The sequence below is a fragment of the Stenella coeruleoalba genome, assembly GCF_951394435.1.
Source record: "Stenella coeruleoalba genome assembly, chromosome: 1".
NCBI classification, from domain to species: Eukaryota; Metazoa; Chordata; class Mammalia; order Artiodactyla; family Delphinidae; genus Stenella; species Stenella coeruleoalba.
Window position 1 is genome coordinate 47,691,061 of NC_137169.1, and position 24,709 is coordinate 47,715,769.

Consider the following 24,709-nt stretch of genomic DNA (forward strand, 5'->3'; position numbering starts at 1 on the left):
CTATTATTCTCAGGTGGTTGGGAAAAAACATGCATTTTTTTAACATTTTTATTGGAGTATAATTGCTTTACAATGTTGAGTTAGTTTCTGCTGTATAACAAAGTGAATCAGCTATATGTATACATATATCCCCATATCCCCTCCCTCTTGAATCTCCCTCCCACCCTCCCTATCCCACCCTTCTAGGTGGAGAAGCATGTGTTTTAATGGATACACAGAAGCACCTGGGGGCAGGGAAGTTAGCCAACGCTTCCCAGCTCATCCAGTCACAGATTAAACAATCATCTTTTCCAATGTTATGGCATGAAATAGGCTATATGATTCTTCCTCTCCCTTGAGGGCAACCAACATAGCAAAGCAACATAGCACACAGATCACAGCAGCAACCTAAATGGCATCTGTTTGCTGCACAGAGATAAATAATGCATCACACCTGCTCTTTTCCACCTGATGCTTGTCATCTGAGGAACGACAGAGACTTGCTGATTCTGGCACCTCAGAAATAAGGCTGCCTGGCTCTGCCTTAGAGCCACATAGATGCAGTATCTCCACGGAGGTGTGAAGACAGCTCTCACACCTGCACCACAGCCCAGACCAGGTGTGAAACAAGCAGTAGACATGGTGGCCAGAGACGTGTCCCCCGGGCTCCTGGCCTGCCAGGCGGGCACAACAGCTCCTCTGGGGACCACACTAGAGTGGGAAGGACCCCAAGGGTCTCCCAGTACTTCCCTGGCTGATTTGCACCTCCTTCCTTTCCACTCTGGAGTTCAGACCATGTTGGCCTTTCTGAGCAGACTCTTGCTGCTGGGGGCACAAGGCCTTCACGCGGCCTCCCTTTGCTCTCAATGTTCTCCACTTTGTCTGGCTAATCCCTACTCATCCTTTCACACTTGCCTCTGGTATCCTTCCTCTGACCCCCTAAGGAAGATTGCCCCGAGCTTGCTGCCTTCTTTCAAAGTCCTCAACACACAGTACAACAACTATCAGCTTACCTGTCCATGTCTCCACACTTGGCTGTAAGCTCACTGACAGCAAACACTCCCTTTAGCCCTCTTCACTTCCCAGATACCTGGAACACAATAAGAAATCATTAAGGACGTACCCAAGTGATCTCAAATGCTCCTCAAGTGTTCCGGTGTGTTTCTTAAAGTTTCAGAATCTTGGCTTTAGAGGAGCTCTTAAAAGACATCTCGTAAATTCTGCAAATGCTTCTACTCACAGGCAAACAGCTAACTTCTGCTTGGGACCCTCCAGATACGGGGAGCTCAGTGCCTCCTGAAACAACTCCTATCTCCTTGGCCTCTGAGTGTTGCGGTGATTTACCTTAAGCTGAGCCTCAATCTATCTCCCTGTAGTATCTGCCCTTTTGGTCCTAGTTCTTGCCCTTGTGACCACACAAACAAGCCTAATTCCTCTTCCTCAAGACAACCCTCCGGAGGGCTGAATCTAATCCTACTGACCTCTCTTACAGAGAAACCTCTCCTTTCTTGTTCAGGTAAACATCCTGCATCCCCTCAAACATTCCCCAAAGGATTTGGCTTTACATTTCTTCACCCTTACGCTCATTCTCATTCAAATCATTCCCCATTTTCTTCTTTTATTAAATCTTATTGTGGTAAAAACACTTAACATGAGATCTAATCTTGTAACAAATGTTTAAGGGTACAATACCGAATCCTTCACTATAGGGACAATGTTCTGGCAGATCTCCAGAACTTACTCATCTTGCATAGTTGAGATTTTATGCCCGTTGATTAGCAATTCCTCGTCCTCCCCCAACCCTCGGCAACCACAATTCTATGCTCTGCTTCCATGAGTTCGGCTACTTTACATACTTCATATAAGTGGAATCATGCAGTGTTTGACCTTCTGTGACTGGCTTCTTTCACTTAGCATGATGTCCGCCAGGTTCATCCACGTTGTTGCACGTGGCATGATTTCCTTCTTCTCAGAGGCTGGATGATGTCCAGTGAATGTTCTGTTTTCTTATTTCCTTTTAAAAGTGTGGCTCCCAGAACTCGGCACCAGGTTCCGGGTTTCTCTAACCTGAGCAGAGGGAATGAGATTATCCCCGCCTTTACTTTATTGATTATAATTTTCACCTGGCTTCATTGCCCTCCGGAGCTGAAAGTGATCTAAAACCCTTGGGCCTTTTCTCTTGTTCTCCTGCTAAGCTGGCTCTCTTCCTTATTGTGCTCATGCACTTGGTATTTTATCCCCAGGACAGGATGTTACAACTTTTCCAACTGAGTCCCATTTTGCTATGCTTGGTCTGTCTGTCCATCAGCACTTTGAGGGCTTTTTGGACCCTGATTCTTTTTCTTCCTCTGGGTAGATACAGTGAGCGTGGCTGCTCAGTCCATATGCAAGGCGTTGACAAAGGCACCGACTAGGTTAGTATGGAGGCCGGCTTTGTGACAGGCCACCAGAGGTTCTCTGTAGGACCGTGGTACTCAGTATCTCATCCCAGATGCACTGCATAGGCTTCATCTGGGATAGTTATTTAAAATACAGATTGCTGATTACTCAGAAATACAGAATCAGAATTGACAGAGGTGGGGCTCAGGAACCTGTGTTTTTAATAAGCCCTCCAGATGATCTCAATATGTAGCCAGGTTCGGCAAACATCAACTCCTGTTTACTGAGCACGAAAGTCTAAAACAAACGGCAGTTTGATCTGGTCCAAAGCTGACTCTAAGGAGCTGATGGGATGGGGTGGAGCCCTGGCAGAGCACCACCTGGTCCTATAGTCCAGAGATTCCCCAACTCCCGGGCCATGGACTGGTAGCGGTCCATGGCCCGTTAGGAACCAGGCCGCACAGCAGGAGCTGAGCGGTGGGCGAGGGACTGAAGCTTCATCTGTATTTACAGCCGTTCCCCATCACTAGCATTACTGCCTGAGCTCTGCCTCCTGTCAGCATTATGGTGAGTTGTGTAATTATTTCATTATATATTACAATGTAATAATGATAGAAATAAAGTGCACAATAAAGGTAATGCGTTTGAATTATCCCGAAACCATCCCCCCACTCCATCCGTGGAAAAATTGTCTTCCACGAAATAAGCAACTCTCGGGACCCAAATCCGTCTCCATTTACTATGTTGCCCCACACCTGCTAGCTTCTCAAGGCCAGAACCTTGTAATTTAGATTTGCAACATATTCATACCAGTTTTATTCTCACAGTGTCTACCTTGTCCAACACACGGTATGCCTGGGATGGTACATAGTAGATGCTTACTAAATTTTTCAGCAGAATTTAGTCTGATGCAATAAATAGAATTAGCTAATTCTTCTAAGCAAGAAAGATGAGTTTGAATCTCAGCTCCACTGTTCTTTTTAGCTATGTGGTTTTGGGCAAGATAATTAATCTTTATGAACCAAGGGCATCACAAGTAAACATAAGAAGTATGGGGTAGGTGACCAAGGATAATTTAGCCCTCATGCTGTATGATTCTCAGGTCACAGACCTCCCCTTGCTGGCTGGTACCCTCCTTCAGGGTCCTCGGGAGGCGATCCTTTGCAGACAAGCCGTGCTGCTGAGATCAAGCTGGAATTCTCTTCTCCAAGCAGCGCGTGGCAGGCTGTCTGCAGACCCCTCATGAGTATAATCACTCCACAGGCATCCCCCAGCCCCCACTAATCGGCCCGGCCCGTCACTTTAATTGGGCAGCACTACACCACTCACCTAAGTAATCACTCTGGCTTCTGCCCATGAATTCCTTTCATCCACTTTTGTTTATCACGGTTGAAGCGTTTTTTAATCAAAACAATTAAATATGCTAAATCTTCCTCAATTAGTAGTGCACTAAAAATTAAAAGTACTTGAACGGAAATGGCAGAAGAAACCCTGTGCTCGGCGCTGAGTGCTGATGCTTAAAGCACCACTTCTCCCAGGCACTCTCAGCTTGGAGTTATCCAGAAGCTGCTGTGCACAGAGGCACAGAGGGCTGCAGCCGAGAGGGGACTCAGGACGAGCAAGTCCAACCCTTTCTCTCCATAAATGGGAAACTGAGGCCCAGTGAGATCATGGGCCTTTTCTAAGCTCATACAGGGTGTCAGGGACTGGGACGCGTTTTGTTTTACTTTTTAAGAAAAATAAAATGTGTATATATTTAAGGTATATAGCACGATGATTTGATACAAATAAAGTGAAATGATTATTACAGTCAAGCTAATTAACATATCTCTCGTTACATGCGTATGGCGAGAGTACCTGCAATCTACTCCCTTGGCAAATTTCCAGTATTCAGTACAATATTATTGATATTAACTGTAGACATCAAGCTGTCCATTAGATCTCTAGGCTTATTCCTCCTACGTAACTACAAGTTTGTGCAGCATCCCCCCTTTTCCCCCACCTCCTCACCCCGGGCAGCCACCGTTCTCCTCTCTGCTTCTATATATCGGACGTTTGTAGAGTTCACGTATAAGTAAGATCAGGCGTTTTTTTTTTCCTTATGGGTATGGCTTATTTCACTTAGCATAATGTCTTCAAGTTTCACCCATGTTGTCGCAAATGGCAGGATCTCTTTATGTTTTAAGGCTGAATAATTATTTTATATATAAATGGGATCTATGTGATATATATATAGGGTATATATGTGGAATATATATATAGGGTATATATGTGGGATATATAGAGAGTATATACATATATACACACAATTGTATATATAATAATTATATATTTGTTATTATATATAATTATTATATATTTTATTTATATTATATATAATGATTATGTATTAAAATTATATATAATTATATCTATAATAATTTCTTTATCCATTCATCTGAGTGACTGGGACTTAAATTCAGGATTCCTGACTTGTAAGATTCTTTCCATTAGAAGCCCTTACCAAAGGACTCTTGGCATTCATTTATTCACTCATTTTTCTCATTCATCAATCATTTACTCTGAGAATACTCACTGAGCTCCTCCCCCATGGCAGACATCGTGCTGCTAGGTTGACAAGAGAGTGGTGAATAAGATGCCAGTCCTTGACCCCATAGAGTCTGCAGTTTCATGCAAAGGCTGGCAGGTAAACTTGCTGCCTGATACTCCCTTAAAAATATTGAATCTAATCCTTAGCTTAACTGAATTACAACCTAAATTATTTTTCCTTTGTGGTTGCCAGAATAAGACACTGACTGGTCATAATTATTGTATAGTTGCAGTGAAAAGTAATGACATGTTGCCAATGCAAACTCCAGTTCACAACCTTCAGAAGACTTCAGCTACTGAGGGAGCTGAACTCTGCAGCAATGGTCAATATCTTGCTCCAGTCTGCTTTTGTAGCCTTATCTTGCCAGCTGACCAAGGGTTGGAAACCTAGTTCTGTTCACCTACAGGCTGTGGGATCGGGGAAAAATGATGTTATGCCTTTGAGAATTATGTTCCTCATCTGCAAAATGCAGATTCCTCAGCAACTCCTCAGATAGAGACAGAGACAACTAATGTAGGCCTCACAGTTCTCATGGGGCCAGAAGCCAAGCAGCCTCCCCAGGGAGATCTATCCACCTTCTGACAGCACTCTGGCCTCTCTGGGGTGCAAAGAGGACCTGGGCAAAAAGAACTGGGACACATATGATCATTCAGACCTAAACAAAGCACATGGGTAGCTCTGAAGAAAGAGGGAAGTGTTCTGATCCAAAAATGCTTCATGGAAGAAATGATATTTGAATTGGAGCTTGAGTAGACTTTAGAAAGATGGTGAAAAAGGAGAGAGGAAGGGGCAGCAAATGCAAAATTGGTGCCAATCTTGGGCCAGGCACTGTGCTAGGCACAGGGGTATATCGAGATGGATGAGATAGAATCACTGTCTCAAGGAGGCTCCGTGGAGAATGTGCAAAGGAAAGGGAACAAGCACTTTTCACCAACTAGTGTGTGCAATACATATTCCTTCTCATTTCAAGAATATTTGCACTGGAACCAGACAGAAGAGAACACTGAAACTGGGTTAAAGAACTGGGACTTCAACCCAGACCTCTTAGACTGCAAAATACAAGCTAGCTTTTACTACTGTGAGCTAGTGAGCTGTGAGCTACTACTATGAGCTGGTTGTACATATTCACGGTCTTTCAGCGTCTCAGCATTCTGTTTCTCTGCTCCCTGTTGCAGGTGTTTCCAGCAATGATATCCAGACATGCTTTGGAGGCTCTTTTGGCATCGACTATGAGTACACAGATACAACACAAATTGGAGGACGTTTATCAGGAGAAGATTGTAAAAAATTTGGAGGGGGCAAAAAAGGCAAGTATTTAGTAATGGGCTTCCCAAAAAAGAGAAGCCAGATTTTCCCTTGGACACAAAATCGGGGCATGTACGCTATTCCCCCCACCACCACCAACTGATTCCATTTCAGTCAATGGTCACACTGCACATCTGCTGAATACCCCAAACCAATGACCTGTAGTGGGCTTATTTTGAATTCTGCATAGGCTGAGATCACCTTAGAAATACTTGACTTCGTATGGTGCACCCTCCCAGATTTCAAGCACTAGACAAAGATCTAAGTAAGAGCTGGGTTGAAAGGAATGTGCAGATGGAACTTGGAAAGTCGACTGTTGGATAAAGTCCCATCAGGTACAGTCCCGAGGGAGGAAACAAGTTTGCTGAGAGAGAAAAATGGGTTATCAAGTCCAAGCTCAAAGAATAATTATTAGAGAAAGATTGTACAAGAATATTCTGTAACATCTCCCACACAGGTCACTACGAGTGTTCATTCATTCATTCAACCTGTATTGAGTAATTTTTTCCAGGTGGGAGACACAGAGGATGCAGGGATGACGAAATAGTTTATAGTACAGTGGATGAGTAGATGAGGTTCAAGTTACTCCCATTGCATTGGGCTACTCATGTCTCAGGGCCTTAAGTCAAATCCTTCTTCTCTCTGATGCCCTTCCCTCCTCCTTCCAATTACCTGCCAAGATTTATCCATTCTTCTAGATAACTCACCTTTTTTCCTGACCACCTCCCCACTGCTACTACAGATCTGACCACATCTCTCTCTGCACCCCTACTGAGAGAGAAATCTGTTACAGCACTTACAATATTCGATTGCACTTATTTGGCGTGTAGCAGGCACCAAGTAAACATCTGACATAAATATTTGAATAAATGAATGAATGAGCCATCATCCACTTTCCCATCTTCTCCCTCCTCCATGTTGGGTTGGGCTGTCTTCCCAGCGTCTGCTCTAATCCAAAGGATGGATCTGTTTCCAAGTCTCGGTGCTTCTTTTCTGCCTTGTCCTGCTAGTTAACCGAGCAAAGTAGAAGGGTGGGAGACAGCTCTAAGGAGAGCACTTACACTTTGTTCCAAATCTCATTAGCAGAGCTTGGCGTTTTAGGAAATGAGCTAATGTGGTTATTCTCTCGATGGCAGACGATTACAACAAGACAGTGGGTGTGGAAGACATCATTCCTCTGGTGCAAGGTGGCAGCCCTGGCTGGGCAGGTGGCTTGACACAAGACAGGAGCATCATTACATATCGTTCCTGGGGGAGGTCATTAAAGTATAACCCTGTTGTTATTGATTTTGAGGTAAGTCTTTTCGCAGTTGAAGAAACTCTACGTTCACGAGGAATGAAAGTGAAGCAGACCAGATCATTTCATATTTCTTATTATAAGCCCATCAGAGAACAAGATTAAATGTAACGGCATGCTGAACTGGTGGCCTTCCCCATCTGACTATGGGGATACGTGACTCTAGACTCAGGCCACAGGAGAGCTGGGATCACAAGCTTACTATCCGGCCAGGGCCTAGATTTACACTCGTAGTCCCAGAATTTCTTCGGGATTAACCTACCTTAGAAAAATAACAACTCACATACATAAAAGACTTTAAAAATCACATCTGTTAAGTTGGAAGTTGGCAAACTTTTTCTGTAAAGGACCAGATAGTAAATATTTTAGGCTCTGTGGGCCACATACAGTCCCTTTCATACAAGTTCTTCTTCTACTTTTTTTTTTTTTGCAATCTTGTAAAAATGTAAACATCATTCTTAGCTCAAAGGGCATACAGAAACAAGCCGTGGGCTGAGTATGATTTCAAGCTATAGTTTGCTGCCCCTCCCTGCTCTACGTGGTCTCATCACAATGACCTCTGGCACAGATGGGATTCTCCCCATCGAAAAATTAGGAAACTGAGGCTCCAAGTCATCAAGTGAATCGTTTCAGGTCACAGAGCTCATATGTGGCAGTACCTGGATCCCAGACCTTTGGACTTAATGTCCAGTTCTCTCTTCCCTCTATCCTAGCACCTGCCTTAAAGCCATGGTTCCCAGCCACCGGGGTCAATTTTGCTCCCCTAGGAGACATTTGGCAATGTCTGAAGACATTTTTTTTTTTTTTTTTTTTTGCGGTACGCGGGCTTCTCACTGCTGTGGCCTCTCCCGTTGCGGAGCACAGGCTCCGGACGCGCAGGCTCAGCGGCCATGGCTCACGGGCCCAGCCGCTCTGCGGCACGTGGGATCCTCCCGGACCGGGCCACGAACCCGTGTCCCCTGCATCAGCAGGCGGACTCTCAACCACTACGCCACCAGGGAAGCCCTGAAGACATTTTTGATTGTCACAACTGAGAAGATGCTACTGGCATCTAGTGGGTAGAGGCCAGGGATGCTGCCAAACCTCCCCTAATCCACAGGATAGCTGCCCACAGCAAAGAAATATCCGGCCCCTAGTGTCAACAGTGCCAAAGTTGAGAAAGCTTGCCTTAAATCTCTAACCCCACAAAGGAAGTAAAATTGTATTCAAACTGCAAAGGAAGTGGATTGTTCTACCAGTATTGTCACACTATTCAATTCATATGCAAGCGTAGTTCATTAGAAAAAAGAGTTATATTTTGGGCTTTTAAATAAAATATTATTGTTTTCTTGCCCATTTTCCCTGACGTTGCTCATTTTCTATAGAGAGTTAAAAATTCCAGGTGTGGATACATTCCTTCTCTTAAAATATATACCAACAGTTAAACCTAAAAATCTATTATAACACCCTCTTCTCTATGAAGAAAGAGGTCAGATGGATTAACCCTGATTGCATTTCTTCTCCATGCATTAAGGGACCATTTTCACACACCTGTAATTCACATAGGGTCTAAAAATTGCTATCATCAAGCTATTAGTGATTTGGGCAAAACTGTAAAATTGCTATCAGGAGTAACATATAAACTTTCATGGTCAAGACGTGAGCTCTTTGTTTGCCTTGAGCAAAACTTCCAAGGGAAGACTGACATTCGTGACTTGGAGAAGACCCAATTCTGTCTTTTGGGAGAGCCTGGGTATGAGGTGAAAAAGATATAGTTTGGCTCATGGGTCAGCCACCTTTTTGATGTGTGACCTTGGATGAGTTACTTCATTTTCTGAGCTCCCGTTTTCTGCTCTGTAATATGGGCATAATAAAATGTTACATCCCAAGGTTAGGGAGAGAGAAGTGAGTACTTAGTAAATGTCAGTTGAGGAAGCAGGTTTGTGGAGGTTGCGTTAGCTGGCCAAATCTCAGAGCCGGGAAATGGCACAAGCCCAACTGGAGCCAAGACTGACTGACGCTAACGTTCATGATCTCTTTGCAACCCATGATGCCCCCTGGAAGGCTGGCTTCGAAACATGAGGCTGTTGGCAGGTCACAGAGCAGGGGAGTGACACAGATAGAGCTGTGCTTTGAAAGGAAAATGCTCACAGAGGTATGAAGGATGAAGGAGAGACAGACAGACAGACTATGGCCATGGAGAGGAAGCCAGTTAGGGAGTTATGTGGAACCTGGTGCTCAGAGTGGAGTCTTATTCATTTGCCTATTCCAGAGCTCAGCAGTGCCTATTTATGGCAGGTGCTTAGATTGAGTGAACATAGGAATCATGCTGTGTGATGATGCTGTTATGGTATATATTATTATATGTTATATGTTATGTTATAGTGTGTTGATATCACACTACTTGCCTTCTCTGAATCTTTCCTCTCATTTGTAAAATGGGAACGAGACCGTTGCCAATATCTTTTCAAGCTCTAACATTTTAAGAATCATTTCTCCATCCCTCTTCCCTCTTTAAGTTCCACAGCCCTTCCCAATCCTCTGCATGAGGATTTGGGGAAGAGAAAGGAGAGATGGGGGTCTGAGTGCTGACCTCCCCTGGAAGGTCAAAGGGAAGTTGCCCGTTGGTCCTGGCCTTCTCTGGAACTAAGAGTCATCTTTAACCGGGGCAGCCCTTTCTGTACTGATTTCCTAACAATGGGGCCAAATTCCCTGAACTTCCAGTAATGGTCTTCTCCCCTTGGCTGGGGGCCCAGCCAGTCCTGACATGAGCAGCCTGGTGACCTCAGGCACAGCCCCCTGGCCACAGGTCAAGGTTTGTTTGCCATGGGTCTTTCTGTACACATCTCCAGGAACCCATTCAAAGCATGGCGAGTGCCCTACTGACCTCTGATTCTTGAGAAGTGAGTTTGCTCCAGTGGGGCTCAGTCCCATCTCTGAATGGCTCTGTGACCTTGGCAAATCCCTCCCCTCTCAGAGCCTCAGGTTACTTACTCTCCTGTAAAATGAGAGATCTGGAAAAGAGATTTCATTTGATGGTTATGTGTTAAAATACATAGCCTTATAAGCATGCTGAAGACCACCATATATACATGCAATTTGAAAAATATAGGCTTTTTTTTTTACTATCATCACATCTAACTAATAAAAATGGTGCTTTACTTTATACTGTTCTTCCTCTCTGCAGTGATATCTCACACTCATTACTTTTTTAGATCCTCACATGAATTCTAAGAAGTAGGTTATTATACCCATTTTATAGAAAACAGGGCTCAGGCTTGGGGGCGAAAGTTACGAGTTCTGGGCCACACAGCTGGGAAGCGAGCAGCATTGATTTAGCTTTGACTATGTGACAGGTCTTCCCCATCTCTCAACTTTAATCCTCACAGTAAACCTGGAGTGTAGGACTATTGTTCTCACTTTCCAGATGAGGGAGGAAGGCTTCATGTGTAATGGGACAGAGATCACACAGCTACAAGTTACAGAGCTGGGACCTGAAGCCAGATTTTCTAGCTGCAGAGTCAATGCTCTTTGCTACATCTACTACTTCCCAAGCAGGGGTTGACTTCCCCACACCCCCGCCCCAGGGGACATCTGGTGTCAGGAGACAGTTCTGGTTTTCATGACTGGGAGGTTCTACTGGCATCTAGTGCGTAGAGGCCAGCGGTTCTGCTAAACACCCTGCAATGCACAGGCCAGCCTGCGCCTGTCAACAAAGAATTGTCCAGCAGGAAATGCAATAGTGCCAAGGTTAAGAAACCCTAGACTACAGTCCTGCCTAGAATGGGCACATGTGAATGACTCCGCCACCATCATCCCCCCAACAGCCTCAAATACACACAGGCAAACACCACATTCACACCATTAGGGGCGGTGCTCAGCAGTGGCAACACAACTGCATTAAGGACTTTACTAATTCCTACAATGAAGGTTGACAATAAAAGACACACACACACACACACATACACAAATATATAAATACTTTATACTCTTCCTGATTCCTAAAAGTGCTGGAGGGGGGCAGATGAGTTGGCACAGATAGCTTCTGGGCTCTTGTCTTCCTCTGGGACCACAGGTTTCAAAGTTAAGTCGGCTGGTGTTCAGCATGGTCCACTGTGTGGTCCTGAGCTGGTCACTCAAACACTCTGAGCCTCTGCTTCTTCATCCATGGGTTGGGGGATTCAGGATCCAATACAACTGGATAAAGTTGAGTGTCTGGCTCTGTGCCTGGCATGTAGCAGGCCTTCCAGAAGCTTGCGGGCCAGTTCTTGGGCTCTGGGAAGCTGGACAGAGCCCAGGGAGGGGCCCTCTGTTCTTTCTGTGCTCACAGTTGCAGCCCATCCATGAGATAGTGCGGCACACGAACCTGGGGCCTCTGGAGACCAAGCGTCAGAACCTGCGGCGAGCCTTGGACCAGTACCTGATGGAATTCAATGCCTGCCGCTGTGGGCCCTGCTTCAACAATGGGAAGCCCATCCTCGATGGTACCAGCTGCACATGTCAGTGCCCCCTGGGTCGCCAGGGCCTTGCCTGTGAGCAAATGGAGTCAGAGGGTAAGACCCGCACATCCTCACTCAGGTTCTAGCCTATCTCGGCTTAGAGGGGCCAGCACAGAAGGGACCTTTGGGGTTCCCAGCCTCTCTGTTCTATGCCCTCTTGCCCATTGCTCTAGGAACGCACATTCTGAGCTTTATGGCTGACCCCCTACATTTACTGGTTTTTATGCTCTCTCCTTGCCATTAGGACCCTCTCAGATGATGACTGTTTTTTACCAAGGTGTATGTGGACAACAGGATTCATTTCCGGAGGGATGTATTCGTTTCCTAGGGCTGCCATAACAAATTACCAAAAGCTGGGTGGCTTAAAGCAATGGAAATGTATTGTCTCACACTTTTGGAGATTAGAAATCCCAAATCCAGGTGTACTGGCTAGGTGGCTTTCTTCTGGAGGCTCTGTGGGAGACTCTGTTCTCTCTCCTAGCCTCTGGCACGAGTCAGCAATGCCCGGCATTCCTTGGCTTGTAGGTGCGCCATTCCGGTCTCTGCCTCTGTCTTCACATGGTGTTCTCCACTCTACGTCTCTGTTTTCTCTCTTATAAAAATACTAGTCATTGGATCAGGACCTATCCTGATCCAGCATGACATCATCTTAAGTTGAGTTTATCTGCAAAGATCTTATATCCAAATAAGGTAACATTCACAGGTAATGGAGTTTGAACTTCAACCTATCTTTTGGGGGACACAATACAACCCATTACAAGGGATAAGTAAGTTGTCATTATAGCACAAGGAGTCATGACTAAAAACAAGGTTGGGGCAAGTAACATAAAGCTTAATGTTTCAACGTTTAAACATATTAAGCTGCAGCACAAACCAACGGGTATCAGAAAAGAAGGTTCTCAAACGAGGGTTAGAAATCCATGTCCCTTAAAGATGAAGAAGTCTAGAGACCTGGGTGTGAATCTCAGCTATTTCACTAACTTACTGAGATACCAGTTAATTGTTTCTTCTTTCTGAGGCCTTTCTCATCTATGTTTCCCTTTGAGCTCCAAGAATCTCTACGCATGTTCTAATCCCTAAGCTTCCAATTTTCATGCATACTTGGTACATAGAATGATGGCAAAAATATGGGCTACCAAATCAATGTATAAATCAATCTCATTTGGCAACTGCGATGAAGAAAATGTAAAGAAAAAGAAAAGTCTGGAAAACAAACAGCTGAAGCACAGTGTAGATGGGATAGGAGGCTGATTTTAAAATGAGATGACGGTGGGTTAAAATTTTCTCATTGGGAGAGTCGTTCTAAATGGGAGGCAGGATAGCATAGCTCTGGTGTCAAATAGGCCTTCACATCCCAGTGCTGCCAATTTGCATGTTGGGTGGGCATCCCCTGTAAAATGGGGATGATATCAGTACCTCCATCACAGGTTGTGTTGAGGGTTAAACTAGCTAACTTGTGTGGCAAGCTCAATTCTAATAAGTAAGAAGAAGATAGAGCCCTATTGGTAGAAGATCTGTCCTGGGTTGGGGCCACATCTAAATCCCTCCTTTGTGAGGTGAAGGGAGTACAAATTGGGTCCCAGAAAGCTGCCTGGTATCCTATAGGAGGAATTCTGAAAGGGGTGAGCCAGGATGGTGAGTGAATTCCAGAGTCCTTATGAAGGAGGATGCAGAGAACAAAAACCAAGCAGAACAATGACCAGGGCCAAGCCTGGTACAGTTTCCTCATGTGAATTGAAAAAAGGAACTGCCTGTTAGGTGGGTAAATTGGGAGGAACAAAGAAAACCACTCGGGGTTGATACTGCCCAGCTCCAGACCCAGGGATTTCTTGACTTTTCAAGCAGAGCTTGGACTGGATTTCAGCCCCATTCGCCTCATTGGCCAGGCAACTTTCTAGAGGGACCAAAGGTCAATGAACAGAAAGAACAACAAATCCTGTACCAGGCACTATTGCAACACGTTATGTGCACGGACTCCTTTATTCCCCCAAGAATGTGATGAGATAAATATCAATACTATTATCTCCCCAATTCACAGATGAGGACACAGGGGCAGGAGGAAGGGGAGATAACTCGCTGAGTCATCTAGCTGGGGAGTGTCAAAGCCAGGATTTGGACCCAGGTGGTCTGATGTTAGGACCCAAGCTCTTAACTGTTACATTCTACTAATTGACATCCTAAGAGTCTGGAAATTTGGGGAATGGGGGTAGAGGGTCTGAGATGATTGCACTGATTATCATTTTGGGGAGTGGAGAGGGAGGGTATGGCCCAGGTCCTGGTTATCGGGCTGACCTGGCTTAAAGGGACAGACATGAGCTCTGCCTGGGTAATTAGAATTAGAGCATGTCAAGGGCCCTCAGAGCCAGTGACTTGCTTGGATCCCTGTTCACACAGCATAGAGCAAAGTGAACAGGGAGTGTGGACTACCTAGAGATGCCTCTCCAATGATCCAGTGCTGGGCTTGGTGGTGGCCATGCTAAGTCATATGCACACATGATGGGCACTGGAGAAGGGGGACACAATGTCGATGATCAAGGGGGGTGGCAGGGCGCAGAGGGCTGGGTCGTCCTCACAGTCCCATTTCTCCTGCATGACTACAGTCAGCTGCAGGGAGCTACCGGTGTTCCATTCACCTTGTTCCATGCCCGAGGGGTATGGACCTCGGGTGGCCTTGGGACTATCAGACTAAACTTTCAGCCAGACAGAGGTCGATCTGGCAAGGAAGTCTAGGGCGGGGGAGTCAGCCACCATGGAGACCCATTGTCGTAGGTGCCGAGGGATTTTCCCCGCAAATCTTTGCCTGTAGGGACCGAGCCACAGAGGTGGGAGAAATAGAGAACCCCTCTGTGGCTGCCCCACCAGGGAGTGTAATGACAGAGCTGGAAGGGACTTGAAGATAACCTAATCCAATGATATTCACACTGAGATCTGAGGAAGCTTGTGGTCTCCTAGGGGCTGCCCCAGAGGAGCAGGGCAAACCTGATAGACACCCAGCTTCAAATAGAACAGCTTCACTTTCATCTGACTTCCATGCTGGGGCCCACATAAGAAGATTTCATTTAAGAAAAAAAAAAACAGTAATGAAAAAAATAATGATGGAAAACCCTACTGGATCAGTCCACCCTTTTCCTTTACAGAGGCGAAAGCTCAGGCTGAGAGAGGAGATGGGATGGTCCAAAGGCACAGAGTCAGTAGGAGGCAGCAGCCCCAGGCTAGAGGGATTGTATCAACTGGATTTCTAGAGACAGCCCATGGTCAGCGCATGTGTTCTGATACTCTGTGCAGAGCATCTGTCACCCACCGTGGCCCCATCGCTGGAGTCTGAGTGGGGTTGATTTGCAAACCTTCATTTAAAAGCCCAGCTATCCTTTGCATAGGGGTGTCTGGCTGGCCTTTGTGAAGCTCCAGCTGGGGTGAGTTCCCTGTCTGCACACTCACCACTGGCTCAGCGTCATTCTTCCAGAGATGTGCGCCTCCCTGCCTCTCTCCGCTATCCATCTTCCGTGGAACCGCAGGTTCCAATTTCATGAGATGGGCTCCCAGCGGCCTCTTCTCACTCCATCCAGAGTTTCAAATTAAGTGCGAGGCAGTGAGCACAGAGGTCTGGGTTGGCTACACGGAGGCATTTCCCCAAGGAGAGATTGCAGACCACTCTAGGGCAGTGGGATGGGCCTCACTCAACCAGCCAAGCTGCCGCTTGTATGCTAACCTCCTTGTGCCCTGGGAAATTATCCATGCAGGAGAAAAGGCGGATGGTCACTGGGGCTGCTGGAGCTCATGGTCTGCTTGCAAATCGGGCACCCGGGAAAGGAGGAGAGAGTGTAACAATCCTGCACCCCAGAACGGAGGTACCTCGTGTCCGGGCCACAGAGTGCAAACCCAGGCATGCTGAGGGCTCTGGGCACAGGCTGCAGCTGAGGCAGAGGATGTCACTGCCTGAGCTGACCACTGGATACCGACCGACTTCACTCAGCTGACAGAAGATGCCAATCACCATGGACTTCTTCTTTGTCCTGGACCAGGCCATGCCATCAACAACCAACTGTTCTATTACCCACAAAACTCAGTCACAATTGGGTGTTGAGTGTTAATGGCTCATAGAGCTTTGGATCATCTAAAAAATAAATAAATAAAAGAAAGAAGAAAGAAAAGAAGAAATCTCGATTCATGTCTTAGAGGAACTTACAGGATGGTAGAGGCGTAAGGCAGGCAGACGCTCTTGAAACTATCCGTAGCCAACAAAACAAAGTACCGTGAGAACGATCTCAGTTATTTGATAACAATATTTGCTCATTTGTAGAAAACGATTATTAGTTTGTAAGATAAGCAGACATACTGAAACAAGGAGAAAACTTAAAGATTGCCTTGAGTTCCTTCACTTTTCCTCCACTGGGACTCAACATACTCTCGTATTCCTTCAATTAATCTCTCTTGTTTGCTTGAGTTCTTATCACAAATATCACCGTTCTCCCAATTAAATAACTGGCACGCTAATAATTGGCTCACAGCACACTATTCTTTTCCTTCATCGCCTTCTTCGTAATTAGCAATTACATATTGGGTCCCACACCTCCTGTGACTATTTATGACTTGTCTCCCCATGGACGGCAATCTTGAGGGCAGCGATCAGCTTCGTCTGGTTCAGCACTGCATCCCCAGAGGTGAGGGCTGTGCCTTGAATTGGAGGGAATGAACAAGCATCTGTGCGGGAAGTGAGGGAATGAACTCAAGAGTCAGTTCAAAAATGTGGTCCTTCTTAGTCAGCCTCCCAGAGTAGAATGTGGATCTGGGGGGCCGACCAGTTCATGTGCCCGGGCCCACCTGTGGGAGAGCTAGTCACATCCGCCTGCCTCAGTGTCCCCACAGCACTCCAATCAGACCTCAAAGAGAGAATGTGTGTGTTGCACTGACTTTTCTGTTGACCCATAGGTTTCCCCTATAGATTGTGAGCTCCTTGAAGGTGGAATCTGCCATCCCAGTTGGTATAAGAAACATATGTTGACTGATATATGTGTATCAGTCGACACTCCCTATCCTTCCAGAATCCTCAATCTTTTTTGGGTGATAATGAGACATAAACACACACACACACACGCACACATGAAACAATTAGAAGCAGTTTTAGGGACACAGGAAGTGAATTGCTGAGTTAATGCCAAAATACGTGGCACACAAAGGAGGCCAGGTGGAAGAGACATTTACCTTTCTTTGTCTGTATTAAATATACAGAATGAGGGTTGACCTAGACCTTGAGGGATTTTTGAACTAGGCAGAGAGGGAAGAGAACTTTAGATAGGAAAACAGCATGTCACAAAGTTTGAACCTCAGAAAGAATATTAGGGGTGTATGTAGGTGTATATGTGTTGGAAGAGGGAGTGGGAATAAAATAAGTTATATAAAATACTTAGCACAATACCTGTCACGTGCAAAATTATTAGCATCACTCTTATTGTTACTATTATTAATTAAAGCTTATAGTTTAGAAGTTTGTTTCTGAACTCTTTAGATCTGAAAGAAGGAAAAAGGACTCCCATATTCCTTCTCATCCTGTCATTAATTTACTTTTTAATGTCCATGAATAATTAATTTCCATTTGTTATTTACTGTGGAGCAGTAGTTACATCCGAGGAAGTGTTGAGAGGCAGATTGGCCAGGCCAAGTGGACAGTTTACAGAGGACATTCAAGCTTGATCTAAAAGCGGTAGTTCTCAGCCTAGGTTGAGCATGAGAATCACGTGGGCAGTTTTAAAAACCCTGATGTCCAGAGGCTGAACCCCATACCAATTCAATCCAAATTTCTGGAGATGAGAGCCAGACATCAGTAGTTTACTATCTTCAGTACCTTGTAATAACCTGTAATGGAAAAGAATCTGAAAAAGAATATATGTGTATGTGCGTGTGTACGTATATAAAACTGAATCACTTTGCTGCATACTTGAAACTAACACAACATTGTAAATCAACTATACTTCAATAAATAAATAAAAGCTTCCCAGGCGATTCCAATGCAGCCAAGGCTGAGAATTCCTGAGAGCTACACGTTCACGGGTGTGTAACAAAAGGGCACCACGGTAAGGTTTATCTGCGTACCTTATCTCATCTTAACAAGGATCTCTAAGATTTGTTTTCTGAGTCCCATTTTACAGATGAGGAAACAGAGTCTCTGCGAGGCTGAGCCTGGTGGGTCACAGAGCTGGCAGGCTGGCCAGGGTGTGAATGCAGTCCATCAAGCACGTGCACCCCCACCTCTGCTCTGGGCTGTCAGCCAGTGGAGGGATTTTGTGTGTGGGGCGCAGAGGAGAGGGAAGAAACCAGAGGCCAGGAAGCTCATGGAAGTACGTGTAGTCCTTTAGATGCGGGATGAGAACGCTGGGATTAAACAATGGCCTGGATCAGCTGTGAGCCAAAACAACCAGCCGAGCAATGCCATCTTCCCATCGTCTGAGCCACAGAACCAAGGCCAGTGTCCGCCCCGCTCCTCTGAGGATGCTGCATCCCCAGCAGCTTTAGAAATGACAGTACAGCGGCAGTAGCAGTTTCCGCAGCAGCCACCCGTCACCAGATCAGCGCCTCTCCCTCTTCAAGGATGCCTGGCTCTCAGCCCGCAAAAGGCATAAAACCCACCAAATGTATTCTCCCTCAGGACTTTTCAGGAGATCTATAATTACGGTTTTATAGGTAGTGGATGTAAAAACACGGTTTAACGATATAATCTTCAGCTTGACAAGGTGTCTTTTGAAAAGTAAATTAATGACAGAATGAAAAGCATTAAGAAGAGGCTTTTTTCTTTTTTTCTGCTTTGAGATAGAGGAAGATCTAAAGAGTTCAGCACTCAATGAATCTCTTCTGAACTGGATGGCTTTAGGGTGAAGAAAATGGACAGAAAGGGTAGCCTTCAAAACCACAGTGCAGAAATGAGAGACGGCAGAGGGAGGCCACCGGGTACTGTTTGAGGAAAGGTATGTGACATAGGTTAGCAGAAGCACGCTTCTCCGTGAAGAAAACTGGGGCTTCTATCCCCTGGCTTGGGAAATGGGTGAGCACTCTGGGGAGCCCTGTGCTGGGCCCCGGGCTGGGTGCTGGGGGGCCGGGAATGAATCAGACACAGTCCCAGCGCTGGAAGATTGCCTGGCCTGATGGAGGAGGCCTGTGAACCATGCCCCAGGTCCCATACCAGCAGGAAGCCAGGCTGGGGAGAAGGAAGACAGCCTGGATAGGAGAGGAGACGAGGCCAGCAGAGTCTAGGAAATGAGTGGGAGTTTAAGAAGCAGACAAAGGGGAAGAAGGGCCTGGACATCGCAGAGGAAACAGTATGTGCAGAGTCGAGAGGTGGGAAACCACGAGGTGGGTGGAAAGTAATTACTGCTCAGCTCCTGGGGGTGGTCGCTGGTGCCCCTCAGGCTGGGGAGAGCTGGGTTTGGAGCATTGGTTTGGTCACTGGGCCTTTCCTGAGGGCAGCAGTATGTAGTCCCGGGGAGATTTCCACAGATGGTCACTTTCCACCCACGTCCCTGCTCTCCTTGGGAGCTCCTGGTGCTTCAACCGTCCACAGCCATTATTTTAAAGCACAAGAATCTTAACCTGGATTCACAAGGTTTGCTCTGGTCTGAGGTCAGCGTACCACTCCATCTTTATTTCCCTCTGCAGACTTTATGAGCCAGTATACTAAAAACCTGTCCTAACAGGACAACAAAGCCCTGAATGCCTAGCTCTCACCTCTCTCTGACGTCATTTCCTCCCATTTACTCTTCCTACTGTCACGCTGCTCCAGCCATGGAAGCCTTTTTGCTATTCCTCACACATGCCAAACTCTCATGCCTCAGGACCTTTGCACCTGCTTTCTCGTCCACCTGAAATGTTCATCCTCTAAAGGAGTTCATCCAAGAATCACTCCCTTGTTTCATTCACATCTCTGCTCAAATAATACCCCTCCAAAGACCTTACCCTCATTTATTTTTTCTGGTATAGCACTTATCACTACCTGAGATTATAGATTTTTTTTCTTGGTATGCCTCCCCCCCATTAATATGCAAGCTTTTTCATGGCTTGATCCCCAGTATCTAGAACAGTATTTGGCCTTAGGAGGCCTTAGGAGGGGGTACTTCTAATTCAATCCCTCAAATAGGTCTTTTGTCCCCTCCAGGCCTTTGTACACACTACCTTAGAAACACCCGCACCTGCCAGCCCCCATCTTCTCCCAGCTCTTCACCAGCCCTCTGCAGGGTATGGATTAGGTATCCATTCACCCAGAAAGCCAACCCTGACCCCTCCCGCTCCCCCATACTTCATCAGGCGCTACTCCCTGATACGGAGCATTGTCCATACCCTATCACTGTAGGCACCTTATTCTGTCACTATAGTCTCCCCCACCCGGTGACACCTTGCAGGGCAGATGGGGACTCAGATTTACTTTCGGAGCCTCAGTACCTAGCATAGCACTTTAAATACCTAGGAGTTTCCCAGTAAAAGGATGCTGTTCTCTCTCTGGCCCCTCCGTGCTAGAGGCAAAGGCCCTGAAACAGTCTTTGCACAGAGTACGTAGGAACTCGTGAGAGACAACCCCATGGAAGACGTTTTTACAGGACTCCCAGGTCCTACAACCTTCCTGGTACATCAGAGGGCAGCGCATGCTACTCTTAGAGACTGTATACATTTAAGAGAGAGCCCACTGTTTCCACCTTAGTGAAGGAAAGCCCAGCAAATTGAGTTAAAAATTCTGCATTCGTAGCCCAGGGGTTTTCCGCGCTCCTCAGGGAGAGAGAAAGGAAAATATGTTTCCCTTCTATATTAACAGCTTAAAATGTGAGATAAATCCTCCCATCCTAACCTCTTTTTCACGAACGGACTTGGCTGTCCAGTGGCATGATACATGTCTGACGGATCTACTTCTCCATTCTATTTCTTTAGAGGTAGCAGCTAAGAAGTTTCATCTATTATTTGTCTCTCTCTCCCATTCCCATTTTCCTAACCAAGCATGTAGAGCAGGCAGCTGATGGATGGATGGTGTTTGGGATAAAAGGGGCCAGAATCAGATAGTTTTCAGGATCTGAACAAACTGGCTTATTAACAAGGAGGCCCCTTCGGCGGGAGGTGGTGGGGGAAGGAGGGCTGGATACCAGACAATGGCCAGTGACGGATGAAGGAGCACCTGGGGTTGCAAGGTGTAGACGCGAGGTAACTGGTGGCCGCAGCCTCCGATAATGGGAGCGCCTGGGCTCCGGAGCAGCCTCCTGCACAGAGGTGAATGTCACACCAGCCTCTTGACTTCCTTTGACAGTCCTCCAAGATTCACTGCTGCAAAGGCAAGTCCGATTCCCTCTCGTCTTCCTTTCCGTAAAATACAATCTCCACGCTCAACAAGGGAGAGCTGCTAGGCAGGGTACCAAGGGCCAGATGTCAGGCAGGGCTGGTTCAGCATCCACGCCTGGGAAGGCAGTTGAGCATCGCCATGTGCCAGGCACTCTGGGGTGAGAGCAGTCCCTCTACGTATGCCGTGTCATTCAAGCCTCGTGCTTGGGCCATTGATTATTGGCCCTATATTCTGATGAGGACACTGAGGCATGGAGAGGATAAGGGACATCATCAAGGCTTCTCAGCTAGGAAGTGGTGGTGTGGGGTCTGATCCCTCGGTTCCTCTGCCGCAAAGCCTTCTAAACGGCTCTGCTTCTCCGCTGCAGGGACGTGCCAGACTAGAGGCCTTTCTCTCTCTTCTGTGCAAGCGGGCAGGTGGGCATGCACCCACCCTACAATGAAACTGGACCCGCTCCTGTGGCAGCAGGAAGTTGGGGAGCCCCGTGGCAGCCGCCCTTGGACTGAGGCAGTTCTGCCACTTTCGAGCTGGGTGGTCTTGGGCAAATTGCTCAGTCTCTCCGAGGCTCTGTCTCATCACCTGTCAAAGGCAGATAATAAATCCTTCCTCTTTCAGGCATTGAGAGGATTAAGCTGGATTAGGTATGTGAAAGTTCTTTATAACTGGTAATGCCCTCTGCAAATATTAGTTATTATGCTGTTACATTTTCCCTTAATAACCCAGAGCTCGGGATATAAAAGCCTTCCATGTCCTTTATTAAGACACGTCCTAGGGGCTAAGCTATCTTATGTCTTTCTTGTTCTCATGTGTTATAGTGGGTTTAGTACCGAAATGTACTAAACCAGTTGAAAGCGGTCTTAAACGACTTTAGAAAACCAAACACGCCAACCATAGCTCTCGTCGATGTTTTGAGGAATCCCCAGGAGCGGTGATGTCAGCGATACTGTGGGGTGCTGACTGTCCCAGGTACTCTCCTGGGCGTGGTTAATTCACATCCTCCCGAACCCCAGGAGGACGCTGCTGTCACCATCCCCATCTTACAGATGAGAAAATGAGGCACACAGGGGTACGGAACTTGTGTTAAGGTCACGAAGCTAGTAAGTCACGGAGCCAGGCGAGGCCACAAAGGCGGAAGCAGGGCACCAGGGCACACACGTCTAAGCACAGTACCACTCAGCCTCTCTGCATCTGTTTCCAGTTCTACCTGAGAGGTCGTGATGCTTTCCCCACCCCTGAGGTTCTGAATCCCTCATCCCTCAATATTGGAATTAACATTCCAGAAAGACAACTCAAAGAGGAAGACACCATACAGAAAAATCTGATTTCATGACAGGCAATCAATAAGGAGGGATTCTCAAAGATGTAAAGTGTACTATTCCAGTGTGCTCCCGTTAGGGTTTAGGTGGTCGTAGTAGGTTTAAAATGAATCCACAAATGAGAAAATGAGGTGAAGGTGGAATGTTGGAAGGCATTTTTTCCCCTAAGTTTTTCTTTATTCATAGCCTACCTCTACTGCACACTGGGCAGGCTTTGTTTTTTTTTTCTTTAAAGCTGTGGTTTTCTTTTTTTTTGAAGATGTTGGGGGTAGGAGTTTATTAATTAATTTATTTATTTTTGCTGTGTTGGGTCTTCGTTTCTGTGCGAGGGCTTTCTCTAGTTGCGGCAAGCGGGGGCCACTCTTCAACGCAGTGTGCGGGCCTCTCACTATCGCGGCCTCTCTTATTGCGGAGCACAGGCTCCAGACGCGCAGGCTCAGTAGTTGTGGCTCACGAGCCTAGTTGCTCTGCAGCACGTGGGATCCTCCCAGACCAGGGCTCGAACCCGTGTCCCCTGCATTAGCAGGCAGATTCTCAACCGCTGCGCCACCAGGGAAGTCCTGGGCAGACTTTTTAACCCTCTTGAGACTTGATTTCTTCCTCAACCTATAAATATGCTTCTCAGGTTTACCCCACCAAAGATGACAGAGTTTTCTTCTCCCTTCCTCTGTAAAGTTTCCCTGGAGATTTCTGGTGGTCCCCAGTTGGTGTCACCAAGTCCCCTCACAAGTACTGTACTTTCAGCCCCTACCTGACATCAGCTATTTTTCTGCCTCTTTTGTTTTACTCTTTTTTGCACTGCTGCCCACCAAGCAGGCTGAACACGCCTCGCGCAGCCAGTGCTGTGTGGCTGCCCTCATCTCAAGGTCGCTGTATCCCAAATTTCATGATGCCACCATCATGTACCACCGATTCACTAAAGTTTCTCCCTGGCCTGGGATGGCTCTGCCCTTGGCTGCACTCACCTCCCTTTTCATTAGTTCGTTAATTCATGCAACAATGATTTCTTGTTGCCTGCTCGTGCCAGGCCCTGTATTGGGCCCTGGCAGTGAGGGCAGTGGACAGACACTACCTCTGCCTTCAGGAACGCGATATTTGAGCAGGAATAGGAGACAGTAAACAAATAGATTATAATACAGTGTCCGCAGAGCCTGGAAACATTGGCAAACAGTCATATTGTCATTAAGGACATCTTCAATCTGTAAAACAAAAATATGTCCATCAAGATGCTAATCACGAAGGTCCCCAGGGAGGCCTGGCCAGAGTCCTGAGGGCTTTCTGCTCCAGCCCCACTCTCTCCAGAGGGCTTTTTATATGAGTGCCTGGGAGCAGGCCAGAGTTCTCTCCTTTAAAACAAAGATGGTATTTTCCTCTGGATTCTCTGCCAGCAGATGCTCTTCTCCCAGCCTCAGCGTCCCACCTTGATTTCCAGAGTCAGCCCATGCGTGGCAAGGACGAAGTTTCCCTTGGAAGCCTTCCCTACGTGTCACCTGCTGACTGTATTAATATCTACCCCATCAAATTCAAATAAAGATTAAATGAGATAACGCAGGTTAAAAGACTTCATAAACTGAGAAGCACTCTATAATTGGCAGCTATGACTATTACTATTGTGAAAATAATTATAATACTTATTAGAAGTTATATTATTATCCTAAGGTCGCACAGGAAGGGGTTGGTAGACACAGAACTCCCGGCCCAGACATCAAGCAGACGGCAGAGCTCCCAGCATTTCAGAGATTCATGCTCTCAGACACAAAACCCTCCCACACCCAGGTATCCTGCGCTGTGTTCAAGCTTCCAGGACCACTGCCAAACGACACTGCCTGGCCCGCGCCCCACGGATGCCGCAGCTCCTTCACGGGGACACCGGTGCAAGCTACAGTTGCCGAGGTTTTCCAAAAGCACAGTTTGCATTTATTTTGTTTAATCCTTACACTGTGTTTCAGCCTCCTCCTAAATGCATTTGTTTTCAAAAAGAGCCACGAGGGGACGTTCAGCCCACAAATAAGAATATAATTATTACACAGTTTAGCCATGCCTGGACGTCACCCC

The 24,709-nt window shown here is 46.5% G+C and overlaps 1 protein-coding gene across 2 annotated transcripts in view; it reads left to right on the forward strand.

Annotated features, from left to right (window-relative positions):
• C8A (complement C8 alpha chain) overlaps positions 1 to 15,920 on the forward strand; it is a gene marked incomplete at both ends in the record, with an annotated part of 71,869 nt that extends 55,949 nt beyond the window's left edge. For both annotated transcript variants that reach the window (XM_079904100.1, XM_079904101.1), the window contains 4 exons: positions 6,124 to 6,255; positions 7,390 to 7,547; positions 11,860 to 12,082; positions 15,769 to 15,920. In XM_079904100.1, coding sequence (XP_079760226.1) covers positions 6,124 to 6,255; positions 7,390 to 7,547; positions 11,860 to 12,082; positions 15,769 to 15,920 — 665 coding nt within the window. The remainder of the gene's footprint in view (positions 1 to 6,123; positions 6,256 to 7,389; positions 7,548 to 11,859; positions 12,083 to 15,768) is intronic.
• Between the last annotated feature and the right edge of the window lie 8,789 nt (positions 15,921 to 24,709).